The sequence below is a fragment of the Scardinius erythrophthalmus genome (assembly GCF_964197995.2).
Source record: "Scardinius erythrophthalmus genome assembly, chromosome: 5".
In the NCBI taxonomy this organism is placed as follows: domain Eukaryota; kingdom Metazoa; phylum Chordata; class Actinopteri; order Cypriniformes; family Leuciscidae; genus Scardinius; species Scardinius erythrophthalmus.
In genome coordinates, this window is record NC_138225.1 from 45234505 (window position 1) to 45248994 (window position 14490).

The window sequence follows — 14490 nt, forward strand, 5'->3', positions numbered from 1 at the left end:
GAAGGATGGCTGGAATACAGATTTTGTTTCTCATGATTCCAATATTTACATTTTTATACCAGCGCCATTTCAATATGTCTGGGAAGACTTCACAGATGGGGTTACCTTGACAACAGTCTGCTCAGCGACGGTGCTAGGGCGGCGCTGGCTGGCGTGCAAACGCTGTTCCACAGGGAAACTGCTGCGATGCGCTTTCAACCGCTCCACAAGCAGGTAGTAGATAGCAGCAAAGTGGTTATAGCTTTTGTTCTGGAGAGACTGTGACAGGAAAGGCAAGGAGAGCAAGACAGACAAGGAAAGAGAACAGTAGAAATGTCACATTTCTATCAGTACGGTTTGAAAAGATTCTGAAAGGCTATACTTTGGAGAAATCAGATTTGGAATTCAGAGGATAAATTATTTTTAGAAAGAAAAAAAAAACACTACTAGAGTTCAGAATTGAAGAATTGGCTCAGGATTGTCTATTGAATCAAACTGGGCTCACTCACAGGAATTTGAATTACAGAAATGTAGTAAAACACAAGTTTTGTGGAAAAACATAAATAATAATATCATTGTTTTTGACTAATTGTGGATGTTTATGTATAATTATTCCCCCCCCCAAAAATATGTAAATCCAGTAAAAATAATTTTTAAACAGATTTTAATTTTGACATGCAGCACAACAAAATGTCTTCATAAAATTAATAAAAATAAATACTGAAATTGAACTTATCAATACTTATCAAAGAATATATTGAGAATTTTGGTTCTCAATGAGTGATATTCCATAATAGTACATAAAAAGAGACATTTAGTTTATTAAATATAATGAAATGTATATAATTTAAATATAAATTCATATAGCTGGCTATGTCAAACATCATTTAAGGTTTTTCATAATAGTCCATATGTTTTGCGCATGAAAATCATTTCAGTTCAATTTGAAATTTATTTTAATTGAATTTTCAATTTCATTGTACTTTCTTAAAGTCAAATTTGAATTACAGTTCTACATCCTGTTTGCAACCTTAATTCAAATGCAGTTTGATCTCAGGAACTGCACTGGAATTAATCAATTCCAAACCCTGGCCAAGTAAAAGCTGATCAACTGACCTCAATAGTCTTCTGCTGGTCGATGCCCAGGCTGTGCATGAGTCGCAGCACCTGCTCACTGTGCTCACCCAAGCCTGATTTGCTCTCGCAGGGCAAACCCTGTCTGTAGAGCACAGGCCGCTGGGACGGGACCTCCTGCACCATCCAGCGATGTTCTTTGATCTGACTCAGGGACAAACGTCTGGCTGGATCTAGAACCAACATCTTCCTGATCAGGTGCTCACAGTCTGAAAAATTATACATTGAATACGATGAGCTCAAAAGAGATGCTGCCTCCTTCTGAAACTTTATCTTCTGGTGTAAGCAGCAATGTACTAATTATGTAGCATTTAACCCCCAACACTCTCTTTCAGTATTGATTCCAAATAATATAGATATTGAGGTGGTTGATAAATACCTACTGTATTCATGCCAACTCAAACATGCATGAACAGTCGTATAATTGTGTTATTGTGACTTCCTCACCCTCACTCATGAAGTAGGGGATGCGGAAACGACCCTCCAGGACCCTCTGTCTGAGAACAGGAAGGCTAGGGCCGTCAAATGGAAGAGCGCCACACACCAACACGTACAAAACCACCCCCATACTCTGCATGACACACACATTCACAGAAAATCAATAAATAAACATAAATCTCTGCCTAGGAACTAGCACAAAGGACCACCCACACACAATGCAGGAAATAATAATTATGTTTTCAATCAATTAAATTACCATTAGTTGTTGACGCAATTCTCCATACTGACTGAGATGACAAATCAACAACCGGGAAGAATTTCGTCAGCTGTCTAATACATACATATTAGTTTGATGCCCCCGAATATGGTATTACCATGCTTTTTTGAACATGGTACCAATACCATGGTTTTGTGGACATGATCATTCCATGCTATTTTTTGGAGAACTAGGTCAAGCCAAGTCAAATTTATTTATATACATGTAGCGTTTTTAACAATACACAATGTAAAGCAGCTTTACAGAAATTCATGATGTTGATGTTTATAATCGCATTTAGCAGATTAGAGCTGGGGATACATTTTGCGGCAATACAAGCAATAAAACAGTTGAGATTTGCTATATCAGCCCTAAACAAGTATACTGTATGTATGATAATAAAGTTGGACATACTTATATATACAACTTTATATAAAGAGCTGGGTGATAATATAGTTACATTTTATGACTAAATAAATAAGGTAGTTGAGATTTGCTACATAGTATATTTCGCTTTACATGATTGTACTGGATTTGTGTGGATAAATATATCCATCTTTATATAGAGCTGTGCGATAATAAAGTTTACCCTTTTATGACAATATAAACAATCACACAGCTGAGATTTGCTATAGAGCCAATATTGCTGCTAAAAAAAACAGCTAAAACCAGCCAAATCTGGTTGGCTGGTCTTCCAGCCTGGTCATAACTGGCTTAACAGGCTGGCTTTAGAGGGGTTTTGACCACTTTTTTAGATGATCAGGCTAGTCTCAGCTGGTCAGGCCAGCAGTTGACCAACCAGTTAAAACCAGCTGTACACCAGCTTGGCCGGGCTGGGAGACCAGCTTGACCAGCTTAAACCAGCTCCATTCATCTTCAACAGCTAAGACCAACCAACCAGATAAGGCTGATTTTTAGCTTTTTTTTCCACAGCAGGGGCTTTACGTGATTATGATGTAACCATGTAAATAACATGGTACATGAATATTGTACTCAGTTTTATATATATCAAATTACTATAGTATTTCCATCTGATATAGTCAGTGTACTGCCAAGCTCTTACCCAGATGTCCAGTTGCGGACCCTCATACTGTTGTCCTTCAAACACCTCTGGAGCTGCATATGGTGGGCTTCCACACCAAGTGGTCAGGGGTTCCCCGGGACGGAAGAAGTTTCCAAAGCCAAAATCTGTGGCAGATAAAAAGAAAAAGAAAAAGTCAATGTCAGCATTGACTTTCTATATAGTATACATTCATATATTCATTCTGCGTGGAAGACTTAAAGTACATACTGTAAGAAAAAAAATGTACAAGCATTTACAGGCAAAAAAGGTCCGTTGTCTATTGTCAATAGTGTAGCAATGTATGAAGCTCAGCTCACACAGAAGTCACTGAAACTGTTAGCCTGGGAAAGCCCAGACAACTTCCGGCAAATTTAGATTTGCTCGAGAAGTAGTCTGGCAAAGAGCTCATTCAAGCCCATTTCCATGGCCTAGAAATCGCAGCACCAATCAGAAACGTTGAGGCGGGCTTTACACGATGACGATCGCTCTGATTGGTTTTAAGTCTATCCAATTGCGCCCAGAGGCATTTGAGCAACGTCCGTTGGTGAAGCGCATCAACTTTTAAATGCATTATTATATTCAAATTGCAAACAAATGAGGACAGTCTCCATGAAAGACCCACTGGCAGATGAACGTGCTTCTACATTTCTCTCCGAAACGGTAGGAAATTAAATTAGATTTAATAGAGGATTTTAACTGTGACAAGATGATTGACAGGGCAGTTTACATGACAGGATGCACGCGACAGATCCATCCGATAAAGATGACGAAGTAGTATGTCCCAAAGCCTGCCTACTTTTTTTGCTACACATTCAAGAGTAAATACCTTTTCTTAACAAAAAGAGTACATACTTTTATGGCGTAGTGTAACTTAGGACGCAGCATATGGCTTTACACGATGACGATCGCTCTGATTGGTTTTAAAGTCTATGGTTTTAGGTCTATCCAATTGCGCCCAAAGGCATTTGAGCGATGTCCGTTGGTGACGCCCCTTTGGAAATGAGTTATTAATGCAGCTTTGCCAGACCATAACTCAGGTACTACTGAGAATGGTCTGGTTTTAACCAGGCTATGAAACTGTTGAAATTATTATGCAAGTCAATATTCTGCACATTTTACCAATTCCAAACCACATCAATCTAAATAACTATTGTTGATTTTGTATGCAATAATTTATAAGTGATATATAATAGATAACGGGGCTGGTAGTGAAAAACGTCTCGGATCACAACTGTAACCCTTGTTCCCCGAGAAGGGAATGAGACGATGTGTTGAAGATGACTCTTTGGGGAATGCCTCCAGCATGATAGTGTCTGAAGCACATGTGAAATTAGTCCAATCTCGAGTGGTGTTGCGTCATGACATAATGTGATGACATACACGGAAGCTACAAAGGGGAGCCGGCACACAACAGTAATAGCTTCTGATAGGTCGAAGCAAGTCATTCTCAGGCACTTCACATTCACAGGTTCTCTTCTCAGGGAACAAGGGTTAAAGTCGTACCTTTTAGAGGGAACTTGCGCTGCTTAGAAGACGACACAAAATACCCACTGTGCCACACTGACTAGTGCCTATCCTGGTGTGAAGCTTATCTAGGCACAGCTCAGGACGAGAGGACTTGAGAACCCGGCGTGGAGGGCAGATCCAAGCTATAATATCTAATGAAGGTGTGTGGGGAGGCCCAGCCAGCAACATCACAGACTTCTCGAAGGGAAGCCTTTGACAGCAAGGCTTTAGAGGATGCCATTCCTCTAGCTGAGTGGGCTCTTATCAGCAGAGGTGAGGGAAAACTGCGCGCCTCATATGCTGAGGAAATAGCCTGCTAATTGTCTGCTTTGAGACAGGAGAACCCTTCTTAAGTGACCCTAAACACACTAATAGCTGGTCCGACTTTTTCCAACTGGAGGACCTACATACATAGGCCTCCAGGGCATAATAAGTGTAGCCTTGATCAGCCGACACATGTGGTGAAGGATGAAAAGCCTGCACGATCACAGACGGTGCCACATTCCATTTCACCTTGGGCACATAGCCTGCACTAGGGTGGAGAAGGGCCTTTACCCTCCCAGGAGTGAACTCGAGGCAAGAGGGAGAAACAGAGAGAGCCTAAAGGTCCCCAACTCTTTTGAGGAACGTAATAGCTAGCAGGTAAGCCATTTTAAGAGTCATTAACTTCCCTTATACCTCGTCAATGGGTTTGAAGGGTACTAGGGATAATCCCTCTAGAATCATGGCCAGGTCCCAAACAAGAACCCTGGCCTGGATGACAGGCCTCAACCCCCCGAGCGCCACAAAGGAAACAAGCAATTAAATGGTGTTTCCCCAAAGGGCCAATACTTAAAGGTGGGTGGGAGGCAGCTATGGTAGCCATGTAAACCTTCAGTGTGAACAGCGAAATACCACCAGAGAAACATCCTTGGAGGAACTCCAGCACTGAAGCCACTGGGCAGTTAACTGGGTCCAACTGGCGTTCTCTGCACCATAAAACGAACACATTCCACTTTAAGGCATAAAGTTTCCTCGAATTATGTAGGAGAACACAGACATATTGTGTGTTCGCACTAGAACATGACGACCCCTGAGGTCCGGGAGGAAGCACAGCCATCATCCCCAGGCAATTTATGTGCCAAGAGAGATGATGCCCTCTCCACAGACCTCTGGTAAAGCGACCCTTCATAACTGCTCTCAAGCCTGTGAGGGATGCATCTGTAGTCACGATTTTTCACTGACAGAATGCTCCCAACACAGGACCCTGGGACAAGAACTGCAGTTTCTTCCACATAACCAGAGAACGAAGGCATCTACGCGTTACCCTGATCATGCGGAACGAGTTAACCCCTGGTCCTGAGCCATCACTGTAGGGGTCTCATGTACAGCAGGCCAAAAGGTATTATATTGGACGCTGCTGCCAAAAGCCCCAGCACTCTCTGAAAGTGTTTGAAAGTGATGGCTTGGCCTAGCTTGATGTTGGTGACTGTGGTCAAGATGGTCTCTATCCTAGCAGAAGACAGCTGTGCCTGCATCGTAGTAGAGTCCCACACTACCCCCAGGAACATAGTTCTCTGCTGGGGAGACAGTAAGCTTTTCTTGACATTAGCCGCTTTCCGACCAAGTAGTTCTAGGAACTTAGTTCTAGGAACTGTCCACTTCTAAACAGTTCTAAGAACTACTCTCCCCCAAACTCGGTTTTGCTGTTTGCGTTCGCACTGGCCAAGTGGCCATAGGAACTGGTAGGAGGGGTAAGGGAGTGACGCAAGCACGGTGACTTTTATTTTGACGGTGCGACGGACCTTTATTTTGGCGGCGCTGAGACACCAGAGCAAACAATGCTCACATTCTCTGTGTTCATTAGTTAGCGATCTGTCTAACAGTACTGTTTAACATGTTATTAGATAGAATTGTTATAGAAAGTACAGTATATGAAAAAAGGTTATTAGCCTACATAATCATGTTTGGCTTGGTCCCCTCAAAGTTGCGTTGGATTTTCTCTTCAGCATTTAAGGTTTAGAGACCCATCTATCACTGTTTTCCATGTTTGTATAGTTAGTTTATGGAGTAAATATATAGGCTATAATCTGTGTGTTTACATTCTAGCTGTTTTAAAAATGGCAGGTGCTGGTGTTCCGCGTGCGTTCGGTCAATCAGCGTACACTAACGTCAAGGGTAGTTCCTATAGTGCTGGTTTAGACCCTACTCTGAAGTAGGACCTAAATTAGTTCCTACAAATGGAGTTCCTAGAACTAAAATCGTTCCTAGTTCCTGCGGTGCGAACACGCCGACATCCGGGTACTATAGCCAATAGTTCTAGGAACTGTGAAAAGGTTCCTCCGGTCGGAAAGCGGCTATAGAGCCTCAACCCCAAGCACCTTATATGGCAAAGAACGACATCTCAATGCCGAACTGCCATCTCTTCCGATGGGGCTATGATGAGCCAGTTCTCTATATAATTTAGTATACTTATGCCCTGAAGTCTCAGCAGAGCCAGTGCTGCATCCATACATTTCGTGAAGGTGCGAGGGGATAACGCTAGGCGAACGGAAGAACCAGGTATTGGTATGCTTTTTTTCTCGAAAGCAAACCTCAGGAACTTCCAGCATTGAGGAAGGATGGAAATGTGGAAGTACTCGTCCTTGAGATCTATCGTGAGAAACCAGTCCTCTGACCTCATTTGACTCATGATAACAGGGATAGTTAACATTTTGAACCTGAATCTCCTCAGAGACCAATTCAACACCCTGAGATCTATAATGGGGTGCAACCCTCCATCCTTCTTGGGAACTATGAAGTACCGGCTGTAGATCTTGTAATCCCTTTTCACTGTACGCAGGACCCATTGACATATTTTGGGAAGATTCCTCCAAGCTTCCACATACTCTACTACAGGGGGATCAGTCTGTCGATTATGACTGCTTAAAGGGGTCATATAATGACATTTTTGTACAAGCTAATATGATTCTTTAGGGTCTAAATTAAAAGTTTGTAATATACTTAAAAAATTATCATTAGTATTGTAAGAAAACACTCATTTTACCTGGTCAAAAACAGCTCAGTTTTCAGCACGCCGTTTAAGTGCATGTGTCTTTAAATGATAATGAGCTTTGCTCACCCCGCCCCTCTGTTCTGTGCGTACACCGTTTGTAAGACAATAACACAATAACCATAACGCGTTGTTCATTATAATCGTGGGATTATGAATTATATTGAGAACGTCGTACATAGAAAACATGCCGTAATGTACCCTGAGTGTAAACCTTAGCCGCATTCATCGTGAAGCGTGCTAGAGATTTGCAAAAATTAATATAAATTATTAATATAAAGGTTAATAAAACGTTACACTCACTTCTTCTTCTGGAGGTTCAGCAGGAAGACAAATAGTTGGTACCGATCCTTTTTTCAGGAGCAGCTTCTTAGCAAAACCAGCATTATACTGACCCTCGTTTGTAAAGCAGTCTGATGTGTGAAATGATTCGCGCAAACATGAAAGCATTGACGTTGATCGTGGGAAATATTCCCTTCGAAAACAAAACTCTGCGCCACTGCGTCTTCAGCAGTTGAAAATGGGGTGCAAAATGACTGCTGTGTTCCTTATTGCACCCAAGAACAGAACACCACAATCGCTTAGACGCCATTCTGCTCATAGACAGTGCTCCAGCGTATCAACAATGACGCGCGGACTATGATGACAGACATCTCGCTCACGAGCAAGGGCGGGTCTGTGTTGAAGCACTGCTGTCAATCAACAATCGTGGGAGGGGCGTCCGATCTTGTGACGTCACAAAATCGAACGGCTTGATTTGAGAGAGGGGAAAACATATAAGAAGATTAAAAATGGATTTTTATCCTTTTATGATGGTTGTGTACAGGCACTGCCAACACACATTTCAGTACAATCAACTTGTAAAAGTGCATGTACCATTATATGACCTCTTTAATAATTATGCACAACTGAATATAAGACGTTTTTCACTTTCAGCCCTCGTTAACAATTATATATCACTTTTAAATGATTATTTACAAAATAATTTGTAGTTATTTAGATTGATGTGGTTTGGAATTGGTAAAATGTGCTTGGGAAAAAAATATGAACAGAATATCTACTTGCATAATAATTATTGGGGAAATGTTTCATCCTCATGTGAAATACCCAATTGCATGGATTTCTATTGAAATGACTGGATTTCACCAAGGAAAATTCACAGAACAGTAGTAAATGTGATCGCACCTTTACTTGCATATAAGTGAATGCATCCCTTTTTTTTAAATCATAGAAGCTGTCATTTAACTTGTTGAAAAGCACAAATAGTTTAAGAACCTAAGCCACAATGAAACTAAGTGTGTCTTTGTCAAGCTTCTTCAAATAATTTTTTACACTTGCTGTAGAATATCGGAGTGGTTCTTGCCCATTTTGGTATCATTAATGTGGGTGAATTAGCTCAAATCAATTGAAAGACCAAAGCTTAGGCAGCTGACTTGTTGCCTTGCTGCTGTATAAGCCATTGCCTTCTTAGGGAGCGTTTGCGTTCAAAGTTACCTCACAAAATTGATTTAGTTCAGGTTTCTGAGGCATAATATCGAGCTAATGATCTACAACAGAAAAGAGAGAGCTTTAGTGATAACCAAGCAAATATTTAATGATCAAAATACAAATTTAGTTTAGCCTGGTTGGTTTGGGATGAGCTATACAACAAAGTTTGACACTTGAGGTTAGTTTTTATTTTATTTTATTTTTTATCCCTAGTGCGAAGCAAACAGTTGTGTAATGTAGCCAATATGGAAACTAATTGCACTTTATTTGACAGATCTGGTCACTGGTGCAAACTAATATATAACACAAGTAATTGTAAATATAAACTGTCCAGATGGCTAAATAGATTCCTGGCTGTGTGTCAGCTCGGGGAGGGTCTGCGTCTACTAGACAACCAGTGGTGACGCATTTCCCCTGATCTTTACTCCCGGCATATAATGGACAGGTTCAATTGTGTAATGTAATCTATATAATTTAAAGATTAATTGATGCACGTCACCGCTGATTGACGTAGAGTAGCCTAATGATTGCATGGGGGCGGGAAGAAAAAACTCATATGCTGTAAGGGTGGACATAAAACAGGATATTGTGTTCTATGTCCACATAATACAGAAATCAAATTCTAAAAACACGTTAACATGTAATACAAAATACATAAGTAATGAAGATAAAAGCCTTGATTAGTCAGAGACTGATTTTTCTGAAAATAAGTTACACCTGACTGTCACCCCGGGTCAGAATTGCATTGCTGAGAGAAAATAAGCAACGCAATATACAAATAAACATGGGCTCACATATTACCTCTTTCATTCGGCACAAATCCAAATTAATCTGCTTTGTGCATTTTTTTGTGCTTAATGTTAAATGAAGTACCAAACGAAGGTTCGGGAGGAGCCTAAACATTCACATTTAATCATCATTACAAGTGTACTATATAAGCACCAGACACTGCGTCATGCCATTGACAAATTCTTCCGGCATCCCTCCTCCTCCCAGTCTCCTACTCTAATTCTCTCTTTCCTCCTATGCGCAGTACTGTTATAGGGGGTTTTAACTCTGAGCTCGAGCTGAGCCTCTGGATCAAGCCTCCTCCAAAGACAGCAAACCAAGTTAGTTTACCATTAACTTTTAAGGCTGAATGGGCAGGTGAACTTGTGAATTGCATTATATCACTTATATAATATTTATTTTATATATATAACTTATCACTTATTGAAATATGTCGCAGCACATTTGAGATGAAAAAAAATAAATAAAAAATTAGACTCATTTTCCAAAAAATACGATAGCAAAATTTCTGTCATGTTCATCCTGCCCATGTACCTTTATTTTGTAATGTGGACTTTAATTAAGTTCAACCCTATCTGCAAAATATTGAAATTTAAAAAAAAAAAACACTTAAGTACAGATATGACGCAATGAAGCCTCGTTTACTAAACTCACGTGACTTTATACATTTGATACATGGTTTGAACCACTGAATAAAACAAAATATTCACAAAGGTTTTAAAGCTTAAGTTTCGAAAGCAGCCACCACAAATTGTGAAATCTCCAAAACTATTTGTTGAGATTACATATCAATAACATTAGCACTAAAGTCAGATAATCATGGTAAAAATTGCATTTTATCTCAAATTGATCTAAAAACTGTATTTTCAAGCTGTCTCCATTGATTCACAGACGATTACTCTATAAGTAAGGTTTTAGAAGAGATACCAACAGTATCTAAAACTGTGCTCAGATTTGCCAAGATAATGTCTCCAATGAAAAGTTGAGTTTCAATATAATGAACTCAAACATTTCTTATTAACTTCTTCCCAGACCAAATGATCTGAGCTATGCTGTTCACATTCATTTTATATCTCTACTGTGTTAATGATTGTCTCAGTTTCTAAGGAGAGACATCAGAGAAAAAGTTGATACGCCAATGAAACATGACTGTGAACTCCAGCAACATCTAAAACAATAAAATTTCCCTTGAAAAAATAAATAAAAACCCTTTGAGAAATGACTCTGAAAGATGGAGGCATGTCTTAAAAAGCCTCTGCTGTGATGAGAAGCACTTCACTTCTGTTATTTAAGTGCATAGTGACACAATGGCAACGCCCTTTAATGCATTTTCTGTGTCTCTCTCTCAGCTTGGTATGACATAAATACAGACAAACGGTCTGGCACAAGGATCCATTCTCTGCAGTGACTGGTACTTATGGAGCACTGCATGTTAGACGCCTCTCTGTCATCCTCCACCCCACCAGCATCTAGTAACAGTCATTACTTTACATCTCAACACTACGACTGCATGCTTGAAAAGGACAAAACAAAAGTTGACTGTTTGCATTGCATACGTATGATGTCAGATTAGGCACAGGTATTTATTATTTTGTTGATTTGTTAATTGTTCTTAAAGGGGACATAACACACACAGTTTCTGCCAATCTCATGTTAGGCTAATCTTGAGTAGAGTAGTATTGCATCCTTCATATCTCTGAGGAGACTTTAGTTTGGTCAGATTTATAAAAGACAGATATGCTGTACTGAGTCTTTCCGAAAACAGCCGCACTCCTGGAGGCGTGTCGTGCAGTGCTGCCGACAGTTTCCGTAACCCAAACTTGCACGTTGATGGGCGAGCTCTTGGTCTCGCTCTGGTTAATGTGTGTGCAGGCTCTTCCGGGAGAAGTGCCCATACAAGGAATTCCGTCCTTTATGACGTCATACAGGGCCATACTCGAAAAAACTTTCCGAAACTTATACTAATCTTTATACAAATGTTTAGCATGAAAATCCAACTCTTTAAAAGTAGAAATAAGTCAGAATGCATGAAATAGCATTAGACATCCCCTTTACTGAATTTCATAATGTATGCATTTGTGGTGAACCAGTATGGGGTTTAACCAAGGGCGAACCAAACACAAATGAATCTTCCAGATGATTCGTTCAAAATTATTCTACGCAGAACTCAACACTCCAGACCCCAAATCAACAGTCTATTCTAGGGCCATAAATGGAGGGGGCTCCAGCCAGTCTGAGCTAACCAACTAAAAACCCCAGCTAAGAACTTTATGGCCATGCAAGCGTCAAAGAGATGTAAGATGTAAGTTTAGTCATGTGATGCATATTGTTGCAATAGATATTTGTTTATACTGGTATTGTGCCTGTTATGTGCTATTCACTTTCACACTTTTGCTAAAATGTGTTACTTTGCACACTCTTCATATCACAGTCCTGCAAAGATGATAGAAAATATACTCACATTTTCTGTCCTGCGGCAATACATGAGAGCAGTTGTGTTTTAGACCAAACATATGGTGACTGAGTGGAACCTGGACGCGTCAGTGAATGGTGAAGTATTTTGCTAAATAAAATTATCCTGTCATAAGAATTGCGCTATAACTTTGTTATTTATTTTTCCATCTGTATCATCTCATTGAGCTTTTATAAGGTTTTACGCATGCGCAGTAAGGTGAATTGAGCTTTTTCAGGCGTTTCAAAAGTTTCTCATCCACACTGAAACGTTGGGAAACACCTGAAAACGCTAGTGTGGATGGAGAGTGTTTTTAAATGAAAACTCATTTTTTTAAATGGATCTGGATTAAATGTAGACGTAGCCACAGTCAGCAGTGGTGAGAATTAACAGTGCTTTGAGGACGGACAAATCACAAACCACAGTGACAGGGTGTTGGGCACCCAAGGCTCATCGATGCACGAGGGATACAAAGGTTGTCTGGTCCAAGCCAAAAGAATTTCTACTGTGGCACAAGTCACACAAAATTTTCATGATGGTTATGGGAGAAATGTCACCCCACAGTGCTTCACACTCTGCTGCGTAGCTTCAGACCAGTCAGTGTGCCTATAATGACCCGTCAATTGTCGAAAATGCCTACAATATTGGGCACATGAGCATTGGAATTGGACAATGGAGAAGTAGAAGAAGGTCGCCTTGTCCTAGCCATTTAATCATCAGGTCAATATATCTCCCATTAGTACGAATCACACTTCCTCAGATACAAAACATCTAATAGTATTCAAAAAACTATTATATAACACAATAGATTTATTTCCCAAAGCAAGTTCACCATAGCTTTGCAGTATACAAACAGGGTTACGTGAAAAGTGTACTGGATGAAATGCATGAGTTGTGGTCATTCTAACTTAGGAGTACGTCTGTGTTTAAGGAATGAACTGTGCAACTAAATCCAGTTTGAACTGATGTCACTGAGTAAATATCCTCTCATAGACTTTGGCTGGCATTATGTGTGTGTGTGTGTGCCTGCGTACTGTGAGAAAAAGATCTGATTTGACTTGTGAAATGCATCAGAACCAGTGAGGATCGGGCAATTACACATTTTTATTCCAAGATAAAGCAGAAAATCTTCAGGAAGCTGTTTTCAGTTTCAAGAACAAATTAAATAAATAAAAAAGCATTAAAAAATGTAATGTCTAATTACTTACTTCTAAGTACTTAATGAATATGACAAAGGATTATTACATTTAACTAAAACCGTTCCTTAAAATAAACATTAACAGAAATAAAATAAAATATTGAAAAACCTTAAACTTATTTTATTTCAGCTAGCTGCCAAGGAAACATTTCTCATTTTCATTTAGTTTAACTTGATGCACTAAAATAATTATAACTGAAATAAAAAAAATAAAAACTATATTAAAAAGCAAAACAAAAATGGCACTTTACAATAAGGTCCCAGTTAACATTAGTTAATGCATTGACTAACTTTAACTGACAATGAGCAATGCATGTGTAACAGTATTTATTGATCTTTGTTAATGTTGATTAATACAAATACCAAATTGTTCATTTTTAGTTCATGCTAGCTAAGGTAAATTAAAAAATATTAACAGAAAACAGAACTTTTTGTTTTAATAATGTATTAATAAATGTTGAAATTAACACTAACAAAGACTAATAAATGCTTTAGAAGTATTTTGTAATGTGAGTTCATGTTAACTTATGCTAACAAATGAAACCTTGTAAAATGTAACCACAAAAAGTAATATAAATGAAAAAAAAAACACAACAATAATAGTAATACTAAAACTTAATATGAATACTGAAAGTATACAGATACATTTTTTTTCAAACTATTATGTTTCACTCATATAACAGGGTATAGTATATATGAACTCTTTGACATGAACAGTAGATTTAATTTTCATTCACATATCATTCTTTTTGCCCAATCTAACTTTCTCATCTTGCACTCCATGTGCTTAATCATTGCTAATGTTTGCCCTTGAAATTCAAGGTGAAACCTGAAAAGTGATATTTCTGCACCAGATTGCACTGAACGGATTTCCTATCCAAAACACTCCAACCGCCCCCACAGCCACTAAACAGCTTATTACAGATAGTCCCGCCCCAAACTCATGCTATTAGTTGAGCCAGAAGTTGACATTTCAGACTGCTCAAACAAGCAGAGCAATGTTTTGACAGAGACAGAGTTTACACTCTTCATAGAAGTCAACAAATGACTTGTAGTTGTTTCATCATATTAAACAGGGATAGAAGAAAACAATTTCGACATCAAGAAACGTTTAAAGGTGCAGTAAGCGATTTCTGAGAAACACTGTTAAAAG

The 14490-nt window shown here is 39.2% G+C and overlaps 1 protein-coding gene across 1 annotated transcript in view; it reads right to left on the reverse strand.

The window, feature by feature from the left end:
* sik2a (salt-inducible kinase 2a) overlaps positions 1–14490 on the reverse strand; it is a gene marked incomplete at both ends in the record, with an annotated part of 37547 nt that overhangs the window by 13299 nt on the left and 9758 nt on the right. The window contains 4 exons of the mRNA XM_081365788.1: positions 106–258; positions 1096–1322; positions 1561–1684; positions 2874–2998. Coding sequence (XP_081221914.1) covers positions 106–258; positions 1096–1322; positions 1561–1684; positions 2874–2998 — 629 coding nt within the window. The remainder of the gene's footprint in view (positions 1–105; positions 259–1095; positions 1323–1560; positions 1685–2873; positions 2999–14490) is intronic.